The 24,434-nt window shown below is 47.5% G+C and overlaps 2 protein-coding genes across 2 annotated transcripts in view; one reads left to right on the forward strand and one right to left on the reverse strand.

The window, feature by feature from the left end:
* Positions 1-3,791, reverse strand: part of LOC121007765 — a 50,307-nt gene extending 46,516 nt beyond the window's left edge. Inside the window, exons 1-2 of the mRNA XM_040439954.1 lie at positions 3,076-3,791; positions 322-433 (exon numbers count right to left, since the gene is read on the reverse strand). Coding sequence (XP_040295888.1) covers positions 425-433; positions 3,076-3,756 — 690 coding nt within the window. The 5' untranslated portion in view covers positions 3,757-3,791 and the 3' untranslated portion in view covers positions 322-424. The remainder of the gene's footprint in view (positions 1-321; positions 434-3,075) is intronic.
* Positions 3,691-24,434, forward strand: part of GPR39 (G protein-coupled receptor 39) — a 125,724-nt gene continuing 104,980 nt past the window's right edge. The window contains exon 1 of the mRNA XM_040439951.1: positions 3,691-4,561. Within this exon, the coding sequence (XP_040295885.1) occupies positions 3,718-4,561 (844 nt within the window). The 5' untranslated portion in view covers positions 3,691-3,717. The remainder of the gene's footprint in view (positions 4,562-24,434) is intronic.

Raw genomic sequence — 24,434 nt, forward strand, 5'->3', positions numbered from 1 at the left:
GAGAGCTGCGTTGATTTTCTATGTGTATATATATATATATATATATATATATATATATATATATATATATATATAGTTCAAGAAAAATGGCAACACTGGTGTAAATGAGTACAAAGAATAGGGTGCACGTCCCAAGGGGGATAGGCTTCTTACCCCGATGTATAAATCCGGAAAAACGAGCGGCACTCCACTGTACACACACTGTATAGAGAGGACTGTATATATATATATATATATATATATATACACACACACACACACACTGTATATAGAGAGGACTGTGTATACATATATATGTACTATGTATAGTATATATCTCACTCATCTCTGTGGATACGACTGCAGAGATTAAAATGTCAGCGTCCGGGATGGATTCCCTCATAAGACAAACAGAGATCTCTGCAGACGAGGAGGAATGAGTCCCTCAGGCGTCCTGTAGAGACACAAGCACAATCGTTGCCTGAAGATTCCTTCAAGGGTCACATAGAGAAAGAAATATGAGACAATTTCCGTAATTCAATCTTATTTTCAACACACTGTCTGCAAACGTCGCACGTCCTTCTGGATCTCGGTGCTGTTACGCCTGAGCTTTTTTATTTTGCGTGCAGCTCTGAGGGTTCCGGACATTTCTTAAGATAAATGGGCTGGAGAATGGAGTCTTCACTGCAGCCGCAACCTGTCTCCAAGAGTGACCACCGCTGCTTGTCCCTCTGGTGCCGTCTTCACTGTAAGTGAGCTTACACCTCCTTAGGCTAGCCTGGAACAGAACCTCTCTCCATGGAAACCTTCTCCCTCACCCGGCTGACTTCCTGGGGCTAGCCTGGGACAGAACCTTTCTCCATGGAAACCTTCTCCCTCACCTGGCTGACTTCCTGGGGCTAGCCTGGGACAGAACCTTTCTCCATGGAAAGCTTCTCCCTCACCTGGCTGACTTCCTGGGGCTAGCCTGGGACAGAACTTTTCTCCGTTGAGGCCTCCTCCCTCCCCTGGCTGACTTCCTGGGGCTAGCCTGGGACAGAACCTTTCTCCATGGAAACCTTCTCCCTCACCCGGCTGACTTCCTGGGGCTAGCCTGGGACAGAAGCTTTCTCCATGGAAACCTTCTCCCTCACCTGGCTGACTTCCTGGGGCTAGCCTGGGACAGAACCTTTCTCCATGGAAACCTTCTCCCTCACCTGGCTGACTTCCTTGACCTCAGCCGTGTTAGCCGCCCCCATATCAAAAATTTTAACAAAACATATGCAGTTGGTTAGATCTTTGTTAGATCAGGTTAGATCATTTGTTGTTTGCGTTAGATCTCATACAGAAGTAGAGATATTAACAGTTATTTGCAGGGGGGCCTAACCCGTCATCAGCCCCCCCTTATCAAAAAATTGACCAAACAATTAGATATTTGTTAGATCCGGTATGATCAACTAGTGGTTTTGTTAGATCTCACATAATTACAGACTTATTAAGTGATTAATGAGGGGGGGCTAGCCCCCCACATGCAATTTTCAGGTAAAATTTGATTCAGCCTAATAGGCCTTCGTTAGATCCGGTAAGATCAAGTGGTTTCAACGTTAGATCTCATATAATTACAGAGATATTATGAATATTTGGTATTACATAAGGGGGGGCTAGCCCCCCTATTTAATACTACCTAATATCTGTGTTTTCATGTGAAATATCTCTGTAATTATATGAGATCTAACATTGAAACCACTTGATCTTACCGGATCTAACGAAGACCTATTAGTCTGCATCAAATATTACCTGAAAATTGCATGTGGGGGGCTAGACCCCCCTCGTTAATCACAAATTCTGATATGGGGGGGGGGGGGCTAACACGGCTGAGGTACTTCCTTGGGCTGGCCTGGGACAGAACCTCTCACTCTTTAGGCCCTCTCCCTCACCTGGCTGACTTTCTGGGGCTGAACTTACCCTTTGGAGGCCTCCTGCCTCACCTGGCTGATTTTCTGGTACTGGCCTTGGATGAAGTGTCTCCCCTCACCTGGCTGACTATCTTGGTCTGGCCTGGGATGGGGCTTCTCCCTTTGTAGGCCTCCTCCACCACCTGGTTAACTAAGTGTGGCTGGCCTGGATAGAGCTTCTCCCCATGGAGGCCTCCTCCCTCACCTCATTTCCTGGCGCTGGCCTGGGACAGAGTTTCTCCTTGTTGAGGCCTCCTACCTGAACTGGCTGGTTTCCTGGGGCTGGCCAGGGACATAGCTTTTCACCGTGTATGCCTCCTCCCTCACCTGGCTGACTTCCCGATGGACTTCTCCCCGTAGACTCCTCTTCCCTTACCTGACTGACTTTCTGGGGTTTTTACACATGGAGGCCCCCTGCCTCACCTGGCTAACTTCCTGGCACAAGACCGGGACACAGCTTCTCCCCGTAGTGCCGTTCTCCCTCACCTAGCTGACTTCCTTGGGCTGGGCTGGAACTTCTCACTGTTTAGGCCTCCTCCTTCACCTGGCTGCCTGAGGCTTGCCTGGTATTGAGGCAATTGCAGACAAGAATAGGACATGTTCTATTTTTTTGCGGAAATGGAAGCACGGATGCGGATCCGCAAATGCGGATGTGGACAGCACATTCCGGCCCCATTGAAAATTAATGGGTCTGCACCCGTTCCGCAAAATTGCGGAACAGATACAGACCCATTTTGTGAATGGACCCTTAGGCTACATGCACACGATAGTTGTTTTTCTCTGCGTCCGTTCAGTTTTTTTTGCCTGATCAGATGGTTACCCATGCATTTCTATGGAGCCATTAAAATTGCGGTGTAGTCAACCATTTCTTTTCCGCGTCCGCTGTCCGTGTTTCCCGTCCGCAAAAAAAGTACTGCATGTCCTATTCTTGTCCGCAATAAACGTTTTGCGGACCCATTGAAGTCAATGGGTCCGCAAAAAAATGTGGATGACCAACGGAAGCCATCCATATGTCATTTGCATTACAGCCTTCAGACACATGGAAACACAACCTACAAAATTTGCGGACAAACGGAACGGATGTGGATGTAAAAAAAAACAGGAACACTGATCCGCTATTTGTGGACCGCAAAAAACATCTGTCGTGTGCATGTAGCCTTACCTGGCTGACCTCCTGGGATGGGCTTGGAACACAGCTTTCACTGTGGAGGCCTCCACCCTCCCTTTGCTGATTTCCAGGGGCTGGCCTGGGACAGAGCTTCTCTTTGTGGAGGCCTCCTCCTTCACCTTTCTGACTTCCTGGGGCTGGCCTGGGACGGAGCTTCTCCCCTTCGTGGCCTCCTCCCTCACCTGGCTGATTTCCTGGAGCTGGCCTGGGACACAGCTTCTCCCCTTTGAGGTCTCCTCCCTCACCTGGCTCACAGCTTCTCACTGAGGAGGTGTCCTCCCTCACCTGGCTGATTTCCTGGAGCTGGCCTGGGACGGAGCTTCTCCCCTTCGTGGCCTCCTCCCTCACCTGGCTGATTTCCTGGAGCTGGCTTGGGACACAGCTTCTCCCCTTTGAGGTCTCCTCCCTCTCTTGGCATAGTTTTTCAATCACATCTAGTAATTCCCACCTGGGAATCTGTCTGGTTAATATGTAACCACAGACAACTGGTGGAGACACCCTGTGTACAGCACACTTTACAGGTAGCTCCCTCACTGTCACCGGTTCAGTCTCCAGGCCCTCACCATGCTGCCCTGCCACTATGGGGGTACAACTGACCTTCCTTGATGACTGAGGTGCTGTATATAAGCAGTGAAGATGGCTAAGGAGGATCCCTGTGGGCAACTCATTGACCATTCCCACATCCCTGACTTTGAGGTCCGGCTGGTGGTGAAAATCTCCTTGACTGTAATCTATGGGATTATTTTCCTGGCTGGCATTGTGGGGAACAGTGTAACAATCCAGACCACCAAGTTGCTGAGGGACAAAGGTTACCTTCAGAAGGGAGTGACGGACCACATGATCAGCCTGGCCTGCTCTGACCTGCTGGTCCTTCTGCTGGGGATGCCAGTGGAGTTATACTCAGTCATCTGGTTTCCCTTCTCCTCCTCCTATGGGAATGTCACCTGTAAGGTGTACTGCTTCCTTTTCGAGGCCTGCAGCTATGCCACCATCTTCCATGTGGCCACTCTCAGTTTTGAGCGATACATGGCAATTTGTCATCCCTTCCGCTTCAAGGCTGTGTCAGGCACATGGATGGTGAAGCTGATGATTTGCTTTGCTTGGCTGACCTCTGTGTGTGTGGCACTGCCCTTGATTTTTGCCATGGGGGCAGAATATCCTCTGAGCCCTATGTCTGGTCGGCACTCACGATGCAACACCTCCACATCATTTCATATGAATGGCAACTTTACCCTGTGCACCAACCTCCATTCTAAGTGGCTTGCATTTCAGGCCAGCATCTTCAGCGCTTTTGCAATCTACATAGTTGTGCTGGTCTCTGTGGCTTTTATGTGTCGCCGAATGATGGTCATTTTGATGGTGACGAAGAAAGGAACAATCACTGTGAAGGGTCAGCCTGGCACTAGTGTGACCACTGAAATGAGGACAAGTGACCGCTCCGAAGCCAGATCTGCCCGCAAACAGACAACAGTCTTCTTAGGTAAGAACTATTGGAAAGTTTGCTTGTTTTTTATACTGGTACTTACTGGTCCGCTGGATTTCAGACAAAATTGTTATGGCTAATTATAGTAAAACTCTACTCCTGGCTATCCTACATATACCTGCACAGTAAATATCATTATATCTACATGGCCATGACTATCCTGCAGATTTTACAAGACCTCTACACTTGGCTATCCTCAATAAACCTGCGCATAATAGTATATTATTATATATACACAGCCATGACTATCCTGCAGGATATACAAGTCCTCTATACCTGGCTATCCTCCATATACATGCACATAATAGTATATTATATATACACAGCCATGGCTATCCTGCAGGAGATACAAGTCCTCTATACCTGGCTATCCTCCATATACATGCACATAATAGTATATTATTATATATACACAGCCATGACTATCCTGTAGAAGATACGAGTCTTCTACACCTGGCTATCCTCCATATACCTGCACATAATAGTATATTAATATATATACACAGCCATGACTATCATGCAGGAGATATGAGTCCTATACACCTGGCTATCCTCCATGACCCTGCACGTAATAGTATATTATTATATATACACAGCCATGGCTATCCTGCAGGAGATACAAGTCTTCTACACCTGGCTATCCTCCATATACCTGCACATAATAGTATATGATGCTTTAGAAGGTGCAGGAACCTATTAGAGGAGATGTATGGGATGATTTCCTGGGTTTTCCCACAATCACTGGGCCTGAGGTCAGGTGTGATAATCACTTGGGGATGCAGCAATCCTCAGTGTGTGAGAGGAGGAGGCAGGCCCCAGGGAACAGACCTGCAGAGGGCCAGGAGGGCTGGGCGGCCACAAGGTGAGGAAGCCTGAGTTTGGGGGGGGACCCAGCAACAGCTGAAGAAAAGAGGTGTCGCATGGTCAGAGTCAGGAGGACTATGGGACCATATCCCCCCAAGGCATTTCGCTGCTTCCACCAGGAAGACTGGAGGATTGCACTGGTAACAGCTAGGAGGCTGTCTGACTGAAGCCAAATACCGCAGTGTGAACACTGACCTAGAGGTGAGTTAGGGAGACCTCTGTATAGTGAGCGCCTGGCCGGGCAAGCTTTTATTACTTTGTGTTGACGTGACACGTTGTGATGTGAAGCTGTGACTTCATTGTACCGAGTGACGCCAAACTTGGAAGTGTCATGAGCTGTGTGACAAATAATGCACCGTCTGAGCTGGAAAACCTCCTGCGAGATGAGAAGTCTGTGACTGCCGACCTCTGAGAGAGAGCGATCCCTTACAACATGGGTGTCAAACATGCGGCCCGGCAAAGATGCAGCATCGCAGACTGCTATGTATGAGCCGGGAGAGAGTCCGTAACTAGGGGCGGGGCCCGGTGCAGTCACTGTACTCTTACACCGGGCCCCGCCGCTCACCGCAGTATTTATAAACGTGAATCCTTATCCTGTTATTAAGTTGAACTAACGCTGCCCTCTCCCATGTTCCCCTGTATCCCCCTGTAAGCTTCAATAGCAGGCAGAGCGGACGGCAGCAGTAACGTCACTCACTGACGTCGAGCGCCTGCTCCGACCACTTTATGAATGAAGCAGGCGGAGCAGACGCGCGACGTCAGTGAGTGACGTTACTGGTGCCGTCCGCTCTGCCTGCTATGGAAGCTTAAGTAAGTGCTGTGGGGATACAGGGGAACATGGGAGAGGGCAGCGTTAGTTCAACTTAATAACAGGATAAGGATTCACGTTTATAAATACTTCGGTGAGCGGCGGGGCCCGGTGTATTGGGGGACACTGTTATGAGGGGGATCTGTGGATGACATATAGCAGTGTCATCCACAGATCCCCCCATAACAGTTCCATCCACAGATCCCCCCACCTCATAACAATGCCATCCACAGATCCCCCCATCCCATAGCAGTTCCATCCACAGATATCCCACCCCATAACAGTTCCATCCACAGATCCTCATAACAATGCCATCCACAGATCCCCCATAACAGCACCATCCACAGATCCCCCACCTCATAACAATGCCATCCTCAGATCCCCCCACCCCATAACAATGCCATCCACAGATATCCCACCCCATAGCAGTACCATCCACAGATCCCCATAACAGTGCCATCCACAGATCCCCCATAGCAGTACCATCCACAGATATCCCACCCCATAACAGTGCCATGCTCAGATCCCCCCACCCCATAACAATGCCATCCACAGAGATATCCCACCCCATAGCAGTACCATCCACAGATCCCCATAACAGTGCCATCCACAGATCCCCCATAGCAGTACCATCCACAGATATCCCACCCCATAACAGTGCCATCCACAGATCCCCCATAACAGTGCCATCCACAGATCCCCCATAACAGTGCCATCCACAGATCCCCCATAACAGTGCCATCCACAGATCCCCCATAACAGTGCCATCCACAGATCCCCCCCCCATAACAGTTCCATCCACAGATCCCCCCACCTCATAACAATGCCATCCACAGATATCCCACCCCATAGCAGTACCATCCACAGATATCCCACCCCATAACAGTTCCATCCACAGATCCCCCACCTCATAACAATGCCATCCACAGATCCCCCCACCCCATAACAATGCCATCCACAGATCCCCCATAACAGCACCATCCACAGATCCCCCCACCCCATAACAATGCCATCCACAGATCCCCCCACCCCATAACAATGCCATCCACAGATATCCCACCCCATAGCAGTGCCATCCACAGATCCCCCATAACAGTGCCATCCACAGATCCCCCATAACAGTGCCATCCACAGATCCCCCATAACAGTGCCATCCACAGATCCCCCATAACAGCACCATCCACAGATCCCCCACCCCATAACAATGCCATCCACAGATCCCCCCACCCCATAACAATTCCATCCACAGATATCCCACCCCATAGCAGTACCATCCACAGATCCCCATAACAGTGCCATCCACAGATCCCCCACCCCATAACAATGCCATCCACAGATCCCCCCACCCCATAACAATGCCATCCACAGATATCCCACCCCATAGCAGTACCATCCACAGATCCCCCATAACAGTGCCATCCACAGATCCCCCATAACAGTGCCATCCACAGATCCCCCATACCAGTGCTATCCACAGATCCCCCATAACAGCACCATCCACAGATCCCCCACCCCATAACAATGCCATCCACAGATCCCCCCACCCATAACAATTCCATCCACAGATATCCCACCCCATAGCAGTACCATCCACAGATCCCCATAACAGTGCCATCCACAGATCCCCATAACAGTGCCATCCACAGATCCCCCATAACAGTGCCATCCACAGATCCCCATAACAGTGCCATCCACAGATCCCCCATAACAGTGCCATCCACAGATCCCCCATAACAGTGCCATCCACAGATCCCCCATAACAGTGCCATCCACAGATCCCCCATAACAGTGCCATCCACAGATCCCCCATAACAGTGCCATCCACAGATCCCCCATAACAGTGCCATCCACAGATCCCACATAACAGCGCCATCCACAGATCCCCCATAACAGTGCCATCCACAGATCCCCCATAACAGTGCCATCCACAGATCCCCATAACAGTGCCATCCACAGGTCCCCCATAACAGTGCCATCCACAGATCCCCCACATGACAGTGCGTCATCCACAGATCCCCCACATGACAGTGCGTCATCCACAGATCCCCCATAATAGTGTCATGCACAGACCACCATTAATCCAAAGCCCACCAAAAGCACAACTTTTGGTTAAAAATATTTTTTTCTTATTTTCCTCCTCAAAAACCTAGGTGCGTCTTATAGTGAAGTTTAATATTTGTGTGTGTATATATATATATATATATATATAGGTCTCACTTGTGTTATTGGGCAACGGGATGTTGGGGGTCAGCAGTCATGAAACAACAATGTTGTTCTATGAAAATGTACGATTTTTTATTTTATATATTAAGTTGAACTAACGCTGCCCTCTCCCATGTTCCCATGTTCCCCTGTATCCCCCTGTAAGCTTCCATAGCAGGCAGAGCGGACGGCAGCAGTAACGTCACTCACTGACGTCGAGCGCCTGCTCCGCCCACTTTATGAATGAAGCAGGCGGAGCAGACGCGCGACGTCAGTGAGTGACGTTACTGGTGCCGTCCGCTCTGCCTGCTATGGAAGCTTAAGTAAGTGCTGTGGGGATACAGGGGGATACAGGGGAACATGGGAGAGGGCAGCGTTAGTTCAACTTAATAACAGGATAAGGATTCACGTTTATAAATACTGCGGTGAGCGGAGGGCCGGTGTATTGGGGGACACTGTTATGAGGAGGATCTGTGGATGACATATAGCAGTGTCATCCACAGATCCCCCCCATAACAGTTCCATCCACAGATCCCCCCACCTCATAACAATGCCATCCACAGATATCCCACCCCATAGCAGTACCATCCACAGATATCCCACCCCATAACAGTTCCATCCACAGATCCCCCACCTCATAACAATGCCATCCACAGATCCCCCCCACCCCATAACAATGCCATCCACAGATCCCCCATAACAGCACCATCCACAGATCCCCCCACCCCATAACAATGCCATCCACAGATCCCCCCACCCCATAACAATGCCATCCACAGATATCCCACCCCATAGCAGTACCATCCACAGATCCCCCATAACAGTGCCATCCACAGATCCCCCATAACAGTGCCATCCACAGATCCCCCATAACAGCACCATCCACAGATCCCCCACCCCATAACAATGCCATCCACAGATATCCCACCCCATAGCAGTACCATCCACAGATCCCCCATAACAGTGCCATCCACAGATCCCCCATAACAGTGCCATCCACAGATCCCCCATAACAGTGCCATCCACAGATCCCCCATAACAGTGCCATCCACAGATCCCCCATAACAGTGCTATCCACAGATCCCCCATAACAGCACCATCCACAGATCCCCCACCCCATAACAATGCCATCCACAGATATCCCACCCCATAGCAGTACCATCCACAGATCCCCCATAACAGTGCCATCCACAGATCCCCCATAACAGTGCCATCCACAGATCCCCCATAACAGTGCTATCCACAGATCCCCCATAACAGTGCTATCCACAGATCCCCCATAACAGCACCATCCACAGATCCCCCACCCCATAACAATGCCATCCACAGATCCCCCCACCCCATAACAATTCCATCCACAGATATCCCACCCCATAGCAGTACCATCCACAGATCCCCATAACAGTGCCATCCACAGATCCCCCATAACAGTACCATCCACAGATCCCCATAACAGTGCCATCCACAGATCCCCCATAAGTGTCATCCACAGATCCCCCATAACAGTGCCATCCACAGATCCCCCATAACAGTGCCATCCACAGATCCCCCATAACAGTGCCATCCACAGATCCCCCATAACAGTGCCATCCACAGATCCCCCATAACAGTGCCATCCACAGATCCCCCATAACAGTGCCATCCACAGATCCCCATAACAGTGCCATCCACAGGTCCCCCATAACAGTGCCATCCACAGATCCCCCACATGACAGTGCGTCATCCACAGATCCCCCACATGACAGTGCGTCATCCACAGATCCCCCATAATAGTGTCATGCACAGACCACCATTAATCCAAAGCCCACCAAAAGCACAACTTTTGGTTAAAAATATTTTTTTCGTATTTTCCTCCTCAAAAACCTAGGTGCGTCTTATAGTGAAGTTTAATATTTGTATATGTATATATATATATATATATATATATAGGTCTCACTTGTGTTATTGGGCAACGGGATGTTGGGGGTCAGCAGTCATGAAACAACAATGTTGTTCTATAAAAATGTACGATTTTTTATTTATTTTTTTGATGCGGCCCACATAAACTTAAATTTGGTTTTTTTGGCCCATGTTAGCCTTTGAGTTTGACATGCTTGCCTTACAACAACCATGACTATCCTCCATATACCTGCACACAATAGTATATTATTATATATACACAGCCATGACTATCCTGCACGATATACGAGTCCTCCACACCTGGCTATCCTCCATATACCTGCACACAATAGTATATTATTATATATACACAGCCATGACTATCCTGCAGGAGATAGAAATCCTCTACCTCTGGCTATCCTCCATATACCTGCACACAATAGTATATTATTATTTATACATAGCCATGACTATCCTGCACGATATACGAGTCCTCCACACCTGGCTATCCTCCATATACCTGCACACAATAGTATATTATTATTTATACACAGCCATGACTATCCTGCACGATATACGAGTCCTCCACACCTGGCTATCCTCCATATACCTGCACACAATAGTATATTATTATTTATACACAGCCATGACTATCCTGCAGGAGATAGAAATCCTTTACCTCTGGCTATCCTCTGCACATTTATTATATGTACACAGTCATGACTAGAGGTGAGAGAACCTGCCTTTTGTCAGGTCGAATATGGGTTTTAGGTGAATTACGTGATGAATGCCGTTATCCCAGAATCCATCACGTAATTTTGCTTGATTTTGCGGCATTGACTAACGTGATGGATTCTGGGATAACGGCTTTCATCACGTAATTCACCTAAAACCCATATTCGACCTGACAAAAGGCAGGTTCTCTCACCTCTAGTCGTGAGTATCCAGGCATCTGGCTGTTATTTGAGAAGTTTTCTCTTTTGGTTTCATAACCTTTATGTTGCTTTTTATTATTATTATGGACCCATGACGCAGCTGTACGTCATGGGTCCGATCCCTAAACATGGCGCCTGCTCGCGGGGTTTCTGCTATTTTAAAAAGCAGAGACCCGCGGCACATGTAGGCTGATCGCATACATCTTACCTTTCAGATGCCGTGGTCAAATGTGACCACGGCATCTGCGCAGACCGGAACCGGAAGTCGCGTGCTTCTGGTCCAGTAACGGCGTTCCCCGGCTGAGATTGGGGAATCTGTTACCTTGCACTAATTGACCGAAGCCTCCAGCCAGCTTCAGAGTCAATTAAATGTATATATGAATGCAGGCCACTAGGGGGCAGCCTTGTATTGATACAGTGCAGATGAAGTCTTCAATGGTGGCTATTTAACCATCACTGAATACTATGGGCAGTCCAATGATTGCCACTTATTGTCACCCAAGGGGACAAAAAAGGAAAAAAAAAGTTTTTACAAATAAAAAATTTTAAAACACCAAGTTCAAATCACCCCCATTTCCTTAAAATAAAAATACTTAACCAATAAAAAAAATAAACATCATGGGCATCGCCGCGTGTGAAAATGATTAGGGTTAAAATATAACAGTATTAATGGCATACGGCAAATAGCAGGGGGAAAAATAAAAACTGCCAATATACCATTTTTTGTCACTTCAACTACCCAATAATTTTTTTTATAAAAGTGATCAAAAAGTCGCACACACTTAAAATTGGTATCATCGAAAAGAACAGATCGTCCCGCAAAAAATGAGCCCTCACACATGGCTACAAAAAAGTTTTAAAGAGGTCAGAATATGGTTAAAAAATAATATTTTTTTCCTCAAAGGTTTAAAAAAAAAAATGTCAGTAATAAAACGCAAGAAAAATGATACAAGTGTGGTATCGTTGGAACCGTACTGACCTGGAGAATGAAGATAACAGGTCAATTTTGACGCATAGTGTACAATGTAAAAATAAATACCTTTATCAGAATTGCGTTTTTTCCCAATTCTACCCCATTTGGAATTTTTTCCCCGCTCCCTACTACATGGTATGCAACCGTAAATGGTGCCATTAGAAAGTACTTGTCCCGCAAAAAATAAGCCCTCATATGTGAATGGAAAAATAAAAAAGTTTGGACTATGGGAAGGCGGGGAGTGAAAAACGAAAATGCAAAAATGGAAAATCCCAGGGTCCTTAAGGGGTTAAAGCGCCATTCATTCCCTGGCGCTGTACATATGATAAGCAGTGCACATACATAATACAGACAAGTGCACTAATCATAAACAAGACGAGTTACAAACTGGTACAGAAGGAGAGAGGGCCCTGCCCGCGAGGCTTACAATCTACATGGTATGGGAGAAGGACACAGTAGGTGCGGGTGAAGCTGGTCATGGCGATATAGAGGCAGCAGGGTCACTGGTTGTAGGCTTGTCTGAAGAGGTGGTTTTCAGGTATCTTTTGAAGGATTCCACTGTCGGTGAGAGTCTGATATGTTGGGGCTGCGAGTTCCAGAGTGTGGGGGATGCACGGGGGAAATCCTGGAGGAGATTGTGGGAAGAGGCGATAAGAGGAGAGGAGAGAAGGAGGTCTTGTGAGGATCGGAGAGTGCGTGTGGGGATGTATCGGGAAAGTAGCTCAGAGATGTAGGGAGGGGACAGGTTATGGACGGCCTTGTATGTATTTGTTAGTACTTTGAACTGAATTCGCTGGGCAATGGGGAGCCAGTGAAGGGATTGGCAGAGGAGAGAGGTAGGGGAGTAACAGGGTGAGAGGTGGATCAGTCGGGCAGCAGAGTTGAGGATATATTGGAGGGGTGCGAGAGTGCTAGATGGAAGGCCACAGAGGAGAATGTTGTAGTAGTCTAGGCGGGAAATGATGAGGGCATGTACAAGCATTTTCACAGACTCAAAGTTGACGAAAGCGCAGATGAGGGAGATGTTTTTGAGTTGGAGGCGGCAGGTGGTGGAAAGGGCTTGGATGTGTCAGAAGGAAAGGGCAGAATCAAAGGTCACTCCAAGGCAGCGGACTTGGTTGACCGGGGATAGTGTGCAGCCATTGATCGTGATAGATAGGTCTGTTGGAGGGGGTTGAGCAAGATGGGGGAAAGATGATGAATTCTATTTTATCCATGTTAAGTTTTAGAAAGTGAGAGGAGAAGGAGGATGATATAGAAGATAGACATTGTGGGATTCTGGATAGTAAGGTGGTGATGTCTGGACCAGAGAGGTAGATTTGTGTGTCGTCAGCATAAGAGTGATACTGAAAGCCATGGGACTCTATGAGCTGTCCCAGGCCGAGGGTGTAGATAGAGAAGAGCAGGGGTCCTAGGACAGAGCCTTGCGGGACACCAACAGAGAGGGAATGAGACGAGGAGGTGGTGGGAGAGTGGGAGACGCAAAATGTCCGGTCTGTGAGGTATGATGTGATCCAGGAGAGGGCCAGGTCGGTGATGCCAAGAGATGAGAGAGTTTGCAACAGAATTGAGTGGTCGACAGTGTCAAAGGCAGAGGACAGGTCAAGGAGAAGGAGGACAGAGTAATGGAGAAGGCAAAGGACAGCTCAAGGAGAAGGAGGATAGAGTAATGGAGAAGGCAGAGGACAGCTCAAGGAGAAGGAGGACAGAGTAATGGAGAAGGCAGAGGACAGGTCAAGGAGAAGGAGGACAGAGTAATGGAGAAGGCAGAGGACAGCTCAAGGAGAAGGAGGACAGAGTAATGGAGAAGGCAGAGGACAGCTCAAGGAGAAGGAGGACAGAGTATTTTTTCTTGGTTTTGGCTGTTAGCAGGTCATTGTTGACTTTGGTGAGGGCAGTCTCCGTTGAGTGGTGGGGTCGGAAGCCAGATTGTAGCCGGTCAAAGAGGGAGCAGGAGGAGAGCTGAGAGGACAGTTCAGAATGGACATGTTGCTCAAGTAGCTTTGAGGCAAATGGAAGAAGGATTTTCTTCTTAACATTACGTACATATAAGTCTACTTTCACACTCGCGTTTTGGCTTTCCGTTTCCGAGATCCGTTCAGGGCTCAGCGGTCCAAATGGATCCGTTTTTGCCCTAATGGATACAGAATGGATAAGGATCCGCTCAAAATGCATCAGTTCAGTCTCCGTTCCGCTCTGGAGGCCGCCTGCAGCGTTTTGGTGTCCTGATAAAACGGAGCCAAACGGATCCGTCCTGACACACAAGGTAAGTCAATGGGGGCGGATCTGTTTTCACTGATGCAATCTGACACAATAGAAAACGGATCCGTCCTCCATTGACTTTCAATGATGTTAAAGAAGGATCCATCTTGGGTATGTTACAGATAATACAAACGGATCCGTTCTGAACAGATGCAGACGGTTGTATTATCTGAGTGGGTGGCCAGACACATTAATACTGTAATAGACGTACAATGGTGCTTAAAGTTACGGGGATAGAACGAGTTCGCAAACCATTACGTGGGGGTGATTGGGATAGACGTATCTTGCAAAGAGAATGCTGGTGGATTTTTTCGAGCTTGATACATCTAGTCCCTGTGGCCTCAATGAGCAATTGAATTTTGGCTGCTTTATCTAAATCCCCCACACTTCCCTCACTTTAGTCTTGTGCTCTTGTGTGTGACCGTAGCGAAAATCAGGCCAAAATGTCCATTGGTTTTCATGTTGTGTCCATTTGGACAGGATCCCATTAAGGATTCTCTATTATCTAGTCACCCTTTCTCTATACATCAATTGCTGTAGGTATGTGTTAGGATTAGAGATGGCCTTGCAGTTCGCCCGGCGGTCGTTTCACAGCGCACTTTGCGTGCTCGCGATTCGCCGAACATATGGAGATATTGGCGCCCGCCATATTCTTTTACATTGTGCAGAACTTTGACCCATGACACATCCATCAGGTGGTACAGGACAGCCAATGGAGACGTTTCAGCACATGGACACACCCCTGATCTGGCCGCCATTTTACATTCAGTCTTCTGCCAGTGTCGGGAGAGGTTGCTGCGTGGTGCAGGACAGGCTGTTAGGGCCACCAAACGCTGGCTAATAGGGCCACAAAAGTCCTTGTAAGGACTGGTATAGGTGTGCTATCGATAGGTGTGATACACAGAGGGGTGCGATATACTTATAATATACTTTTATAATGAGTCAAAAACACATAGATCTCTATAGTGATCACCTGGAAGTCAGGGGCCTCGGTGCTAGGGGCTTACTAGGGCCATTTTATATAGGGTAAGGTTCCGGACGAGGTCCCTCTTATCAGGGCGGGTGGTCTGTGGTTAGGCTATCGTGGCCAGAATAGCCCTCCTGTAGGGTAATATCAGGGACCGTTCTTTGCCCGCCCTGTCCTTCAATACCACATCATCATCTAGCCCAGGGATGGATGGTTTTTTGCTTTCCCTCCGGGATTCATCGATGTGCACTGGAACCCCCCGGATTGTGGTAGGACATACGGGTTCTGATTTGGTGCCGCCGAGCACTTGTTATTGCCGACCACATTTATGCTTTTTGTTTAACTTTTAATAATTTTAATTTATTTTCATATATTATAGCGCATTTGTATTGTGCGGCAGTCGTGTGCGGTTCTGCTGCGATACTGCAGGTATATAGAGGGACAAGCGTTACTGGGATAAATCATTTCTACTGGTGTGATAGACCAGTCTCCCCCCAAAAAAACTGATTGAAGCGGGGTGTTATATACCAATATACTTTCTTTATAATGCATTTGGGTACTCTATACTGCACTTGCGCATGCGCGTACGCGAAAATTATATTGCCGATATTTCGCATTGAAAAAAATAATGAATGGAGATCGCAAATTGGAATAATCCATCTGGTGTCACTGTCCGTGTTGTGGGACTATTTGTGCACTTCTAGCAATTATTTGGTGGCTGCAAATATCAGCTGAAGGTTTTTCAGGTTCGCCTGCCATTAAAATGAATGGGACCTGCTGCGAACCTGCGGTTCATGAACATAGTGGTGATGGGCGATCCAATTGCCCCTAATATTAAGTGTACATTTAGGTTTCCTAGCACTCTTTAAACTATCAGTGGTCGGGCTCTTTCTGCAACATTACACATCCACGGACCAGACGGTGAGAAATCGGTGTGGCCACAGATTGTGGAATACAGCAGAATCCCCATTTTTCACTTGTGGGGACGGGAACAACTTAATTGGGTGTGAGACTCGAGCAAGGCCCTACCTGTACACGTTCTCCGGTAAGAAGTGTGTGTGTCTATGAATGCTGGTTTATCCTCTTCAGGCAGCAGTAGGGATATGTTTGTGGTATTGGCCCCGTGAGGGGTGGTGTCTATGAATAGAATTGTGGGCCTTTTGAATTTTATGGTATAACATTAAAAGTTCCATTTTACTACTGCCCTTTTTATGGTTTTGGTTATTATCTGAAAGGATCCGTCTATGATGGATCCGCACAAAACGCGAGTGTGAAAGTAGCCTTAGACAAAACTCTGTCCAGTATTTCATCGGTATTATTGCGTCCTAACCCCCCTCTCCCCCAAATAGCAGATTTTGAGGGAAAGATGGTCATGATGGATTTCCCCGTGAGTGATGCTTTGTTCCTGGGAGAGATACATTGTTGCCAGAGTTGTCACTAGTGATATAGCCTTCATGAGAGTTTCATGTATCTCAGACTGTACATAATCTGTGTGTAGTATGATTCTGAATTATTATAATCTCCAGGTCTTGTGGATGGCAACCTTGGCACAAAATTCTGATCGCTTGTATCTAATGATCTCCTGTATCTAATGACTTTCTGGTTCTAATGATCACTTGTATCTATTACCAGTATCTAATGATCTTCTGTGCCTGTTGGTCGGTCGCCTGTGCCTGTTGGTCGGTCGCCTGTGCCTGTTGGTCGGTCGCCTGTGCCTGTTGATCACTTTCCTTTAGCTTTTAAATTTTCTTGTTACTTCTCCACACTTTGGCGCTGTAAGGAGCGCTGGGTGACGACTGCCATCAGATGGCCTTATTATGGAGGCACTCTGGCGCTGTAAGGAGCGATGGGTGACGACTGCCATTAGATGGCCTTATTATGGAGGCACTCTGGCACTGTAAGGAGCGCTGGGTGACGACTGCCATTAGATGACCTTATTATGGAGGCACTCTGGCGCTGTAAGGAGCGCTGGGTGACGACCTTATTATGGAGGCACTCTGGCGCTGTAAGGAGCGCTGGGTGACGACTGCCATTAGATGACCTTATTATGGAGGCACTCTGGCGCTGTAAGGAGCGCTGGGTGACGACCTTATTATGGAGGCACTCTGGCGCTGTAAGGAGCGCTGGGTGACGACTGCCATTAGATGACCTTTTTATGGAGGCACTCTGGCGCTGTAAGGAGCGCTGGGTGACGACTGCCATTAGATGGCCTTATTATGGAGGCACTCTGGCGCTGTAAGGAGCGCTGGGTGACGACCTTATTATGGAGGCACTCTGGCGCTGTAAGGAGCGCTGGGTGACGACTGCCATTAGATGACCTTATTATGGAGGCACTCTGGCGCTGTAAGGAGCGCTGGGTGACGACTGCTATTAGATGGCCTTATTATGGAGGCACTCTGGCGCTGTAAGGAGCGCTGGGTGACGACTGCCATTAGATGGCCTTATTATGGAGGCACTCTGGCGCTGTAAGGAGCGCTGGGTGACGACCTTATTATGGAGGCACTCTGGCGCTGTAAGGAGCGCTGGGTGACGACTGCCATTAGATGACCTTATTATGGAGGCACTCTGGCGCTTTAAGGAGCGTTGGGTGACGACCTTATTATGGAGGCACTCTGGCGCTGTAAGGAGCGCTGGGTGACGACTGCCATTAGATGACCTTATTATGGAGGCACTCTGGCGCTGTAAGGAGCGCTGGGTGACGACTGCCATTAGATGGCCTTATTATGGAGGCACTCTGGCGCTGTAAGGAGCGCTGGGTGACGGCCTTATTATGGAGGCACTCTGGCGCTGTAAGGAGCGCTGGGTGACGACTGCCATTAGATGGCCTTATTATGGAGGCACTCTGGCGCTGTAAGGAGCGCTGGGTGACGGCCTTATTATGGAGGCACTTTGGCGCTGTAAGGAGCGCTGGGTGACGGCCTTATTATGGAGGCACTCTGTCCCTGGCAGACATCAGGATGAAGCCTCCGCAGAAGGACCACCTGTTCAGGTGCTAACCCCAGGAGCTCGCACTCCTTTATCTTCTCTGATGATCCTCACAAGGGATGGCAGCGAGAATCCTGACTGGTGAATATCTGCCATCTTCCCATCACCAGGAGACTATAAAAACGCACGCTTGGCGGCCCCCGAGTTGTCGCCCCACATCCCATAACATAATGTTTGTGATGATACAGAACATGAATTTTAGTGTGCACGGAGGCTGGCAGAGAGCCGCTTGTAATGGTCGGAAATGGAGTTTGTGCCGTTTGATGGCTGTGACGCTTCACTCCGGTCTCTTGTTAAGCAGCGGCCGCACTTCGTGACTTTCCCTCGCGCTCCACATGCCTGTTGGCTCCACTTATTAATTACACGATTCATTTCTTCCTCTTCTGTCTCATCACTTGCTGTGATTTGCTTTGTGTTCCAGGGAGAACATTTATTACTATCATATGGCGCCAGCATAAGGTGCAGCGATGTATGATAAGGACGGGAACATGTCAGAGTCGAGGACCAGCTCTTGTCTGATTTGGTGGATGACCGGTCACCGTCCCTCCATTTACGCGTCCTCCTATCTACTGGTCAGGTTCTGTGTTCTCTCCGGTCCCTGCCCCACTTTCTGCTTTTTAGGGGGCTGCTTAACACTTCCACTGCCACCTCACTGCCCTGGGTGAAGTCCTTCTGCTGGCCAGGTGGAGGCAGTGTGGACGCCCTGGACACTCCTTGGACCGGAGATGACTCGTGTCCATGGCCTCCCAGCCTTGCGCAGGTCTAATGGATGTCCTACATTCAGCTCTGAGCCGTCCTCGCTCCCCTGGAGAATCATCTGTTGGAATGATTTGCATTTGCCGTTCCTCCACTGTTTTGCTATTTAATTCTTAATTTACATTTTTAATGTGCTGTGTCCTCATTTGTATGACGACTTCCACTCATCTGCATTTCTATCTAATTGAACAGAGTTTCCGACAAATAATTCTGTGTGATAAGCGGCAGTTAAGGCCACGCGCTGGAGCGGGAGCCGGTGCAGTTGGTACATTTTCAATATGTTCCTCTCCCGCTTTATGCTTCAGGCAGCAGCTTTTTCTGTTGTTCTTCTTGCTGAATCAGAATCGGCAAATATTCTTTCTGGAGACATTTCTCCCTGGAGAGACCTGTGTGTTCAGCTCAAGCATTGCATGATCTTAATACCCACTATGAAGGGTGAGGTGTGTTTTTTGCAACGCCCGTACGTGCGACTAGGGTCCATTTAGTATGTGGTAAATGTTGTTTTTCGTTACACCAGTTGCATTTGAGCAACAGGAAATGGAGTCCCCTTAAGTAGATGGTGTTGGTGATAGGTGGGACCCAGGTGTAAGGGTTGCATATAGTGTCCCTTTAGGTGTGACTTGGCACTTGTCACGGTGCTCCTACCTGGATATCCAGAACCCCAGGTGTCGCCGTACGAAGCAGAGCAAATAGGGTGAATAGGTGATGGAGAGGATGATGAAAAAGATTCCAGACTTTTTGTATATAGTTCGACTGCAGCTTTACTTTGCAGAAACATTTCTTCAAACAGTTTACAGACTTGGTCTTGGTTTCCAGCAAGTTTTAGCATGACAATGGCAGGCAAAGCACTTCAGCTCTGCTACATCTGTCAGGATTAACCACCTCAGCCCCCTTAGCTTAAACACCCTTAATGACCAGGCCACTTTTTACACTTCTGACCTACACTATTTTGACCGTTTATTGCTCGGTCATGCAACTTACCACCCAAATGAATTTTACCTCCTTTTCTTCTCACTAATAGAGCTTTCATTTGGTGGTATTTCATTGCTGTTGACATTTTTACTTTTTTTGTTATTAATCAAAATTTAACGATTTTTTTGCAAAAAAATTACATTTTTCACTTTCAGTTGTAAAATTTAGCAAAAAAAAACGACATCCATATATAAATTTTTCTCTAAATTTATTGTTCTACATGTCTTTGATAAAAAAAAATGTTTGGGTAAAAAAAAAATGGTTTGGGTAAAAGTTATAGCGTTTACAAACTATGGTACAAAAATGTGAATTTCCGCTTTTTGAAGCAGCTCTGACTTTCTGAGCACCTGTCATGTTTCCTGAGGTTCTACAATGCCCAGACAGTACAAACACCCCACAAATGACCCCATTTCGCAAAGTAGACACCCTAAGGTATTCGCTGATGGGCATAGTGAGTTCATAGAACTTTTAATTTTTTGTCACAAGTTAGCGGAAAATGATGATTTTTTTTTTTCTTACAAAGTCTCATATTCCACTAACTTGTGACAAAAAATAAAAACTTCTATGAACTCACTATGCCCATCAGCGAATACCTTGGGGTGTCTTCTTTCCAAAATGGGGTCACTTGTGGGGTAGTTATACTGCCCTGGCATTCTAGGGGCCCAAATGTGTGGTAAGGAGTTTGAAATCAAAATCTGTAAAAAATGGCCGGTGAAATCCGAAAGGTGCTCTTTGGAATGTGGGCCCCTTTGCCCACCTAGGCTGCAAAAAAGTGTCACACATGTGGTATCTCCGTACTCAGGAGAAGTTGGGGAATGTGTTTTGGGGTGTCATTTTACATATACCCATGCTGGGTGAGATGAATATCTTGGTCAAATGCCAACTTTGTTTAAAAAAATTGGAAAAGTTGTCTTTTGCCAAGATATTTCTCTCACCCAGCATGGGTATATGTAAAATGACACCCCAAAACACATTGCCCAACTTCTCCTGAGTACAGCGATACCACATGTGTGACACTTTTTTTGCAGCCTAGGTGGGCAAAAGGGCCCACATTCCAAAGAGCACCTTTCGGATTTCACCGGCCATTTTTTACAGATTTTGATTTCAAACCACTTCTCACGCATTCGGCCCCTAAAATGCCAGGGCAGTATAACTACCCCACAAGTGACCCCATTTTGGAAAGAAGACACCCCAAGGTATTTCGTGATGGGCATAGTGAGTTCATGGAAGTTTTTATTTTTTGTCACAAGTTAGTGGAATATGAGACTTTGTAAGGAAAAAACAAAAAAACAAAACAAAACATCATTTTCCGCTAACTTGTGACAAAAAATATAAAATTCTAGGAACTCGCCATGCCCCTCACAGAATACCTTGGGGTGTATTCTTTCCAAAATGGGGTCACTTGTGGGGTAGTTATACTGCCCTGGCATTTTCCAGGGGCCCTAATGTGTGGTAAGTAGGTAAATGACCTGTGAAATCCTAAAGGTGCTCTTTGGAATGTGGGCCCCTTTGCCCACCTAGGCTGCAAAAAAGTGTCACACGTGGTATCGCCGTATTCAGGAGAAGTTGGGCAATGTGTTTTGGGGTGTCTTTTTACATATACTCATGCTGGGTGGGAGAAATATCTCGGCAAAAGACAACTTTTCCCATTTTTTTTATACAAAGTTGGCATTTGACCAAGATATTTATCTCACCCAGCATGGGTATATGTAAAATGACACCCCAAAACACATTGCCCAACTTCTCCTGAGTACGGCGATTCCACATGTGTGACACTTTTTTGCAGCCTAGATGCGCAAAGGGGCCCACATTCATTTTATGAGGGCATTTTTAGACATTTGGATCCCAGACTTCTTCTCACGCTTTAGGGCCCCTAGAATGCCAGGGCAGTATAAATACCCCACATGTGACCCCATTTTGGAAAGAAGACACCCCAAGGTATTCAATGAGGGGCATGGCGAGTTCATAGAATTTTTTTTTTTTTGGCACAAGTTAGCGGAAATTGATATATTTTTTTTTCTCACAAAGTCTCCCTTTCCGCTAACTTGGGACAAAAATTTCAATCTTTCATGGACTCAATATGCCCCTCACGGAATACCTTGGGGTGTCTTCTTTCCGAAATGGGGTCACATGTGGGGTATTTATACTGCCCTGTCATTCTAGGGGCCCTAAAGCGTGAGAAGAAGTCTGGAATATAAATGTCTAAAAAAATTTACGCATTTGGATTCCGTGAGGGGTATGCTGAGTTCATGTGAGATTTTATTTTTTGACACAAGTTAGTGGAATATGAGACTTTGTAAGAAAAAAATAAAATAATTTCCGCTAACTTGGGCCAAAAAAATGTCTGAATGGAGCCTTACAGGGGGGTGATCAATGACAGGGGGGTGATCAGAGAGTCTATATGGGGTGATCACCCCCCTGTCATTGATCACCCCCCCCTATAAGGCTCCATTCAGATGTCCGTATGTGTTTTGCGGATCCGATCCATGTATCAGTGGATCCGTAAAAATCATACGGACATCTGAATGCAGCCTTACAGGGGGGTGATCAATGACAGGGGGGTGATCAGGGAGTCTATATGGGGTGATCACCCCCCTGTAAGGCTCCATTCAGACGTCCGTATGTGTTTTGCGGATCTGATCCATGTATCAGTGGATCCGTAAAAATCATACGGACATCTGAATGCAGCCTTACAGGGGGGTGATCAATGACAGGGGGGTGATCAGGGAGTCTATATGGGGTGATCAGGGGTGATCAGTGGTTCATAAGGGGTTAATAAGTGACAGGGGGGGGTGTAGTGTAGTGTAGTAGTGCTTGGTGCTACTTTACTGAGCTACCTGTGTCCTCTGGTGGTCGATCCAAACAAAAGGGACCACCAGAGGACCAGGTAGCAGGTATATTAGACGCTGTTATCATAACAGCGTCTAATATACCTGTTAGGGGTTAAAAAAAATCACATCTCCAGCCTGCCAGCGAACGATCGCCGCTGGCAGGCTGGAGATCCACTCGCTTACCTTCCGTTCCTGTGAACGCGCGCGCCTGTGTGCGCGCGTTCACAGGAAATCTCGCGTCTCGCGAGATGACGCGCCGGCGCGTCCAGGAGGAATTAATCAACCACATTCCGGACGCGTCTGTGCATTAGGCGGTCCGGAGGTGGTTAAACATGAACCTTTGCTTTCTGCTGCAACTTCACTCTTTCTGTCTGACTCTATGGCAAGGCACAGGGAAACTTCTTCCTGGCTAATGAGGCTTCTAGAAGTGGTCTCTCTGCTCCAGCAGAAGTGGAGGTTTTCTGGCTGGTGTGGGCAGCACACGTCCAGGAGGGACGCATCACTGCAGACCTGATCCCTTAGCAGGGGTCAGCTACCACTCACTAACTGGAACTAACTGGTCCCAACCCTTCCTGCAGGAACTGGGACTCGCGCACTCCTCCATGGGAAAGGAGGGGGGGGGGGGGGTTAGAATGTACTGGAAGGTTCCATTCTATTCTACATACTACTATGTTTACTGCCACCTGCTGAAGAACAAGGCACATTACATTGGAACATAAACAGATGGATAACAGGAAATGCACAATATATGGGACCTGGAATAGATTAATTAAATGACCTTGAGATTGCATATCCAGATAGAAACAGGGCGTAGGTTTGGCAATGCCACTCGGGGCGTTACATTTTCCAGATATCAATTTATTCATACTCATTACATTAGATCATTCTTAGACACAAGGGTTGTGCAGTAGGAGAGTTATACCCTGTCACCATCCGGATAAGCAGTATCATGTACACAATAACAGGAGAAGCTTCTCAATCTAATCCATAGGTCTGGATATAAGGGTGTAGAGGTAACAGTCAGGGGTGTAGATATAGGAGGTGTAGAGGTAACAGTCAGGGGTGTAGATATAGAGGTGTAGAGGTAACAGTCAGGGGTGTAGATATAGAGGTAACAGTCAGGGGTGTAGATATAGGAGGTGTAGAGGTAAGTCAGGGGTGTAGATATAGAGGTGTAGAGGTAACAGTCAGGGATGTAGATATAGGAGGTGTAGAGGTAACAGTCAGGGGTGTAGATATAGGAGGTGTAGAGGTAACAGTAAGAGGTGTAGCTATAGGAGGTGTAGAGGTAGCAGTCAGGGGTGTAGATATAGGAGGTGTAGAGGTAACAGTCAGGGGTGTAGATATAAGAGGTGTAGAGGTTACAGTCAGGGGTGTAGATATAAGAGGTGTAGAGGTTACAGTCAGGGGTGTAGATATAAGAGGTGTAGAGGTTAC

The sequence above is a fragment of the Bufo bufo genome, chromosome 7, assembly GCF_905171765.1.
Source record: "Bufo bufo chromosome 7, aBufBuf1.1, whole genome shotgun sequence".
Taxonomy (NCBI): Eukaryota; Metazoa; Chordata; class Amphibia; order Anura; family Bufonidae; genus Bufo; species Bufo bufo.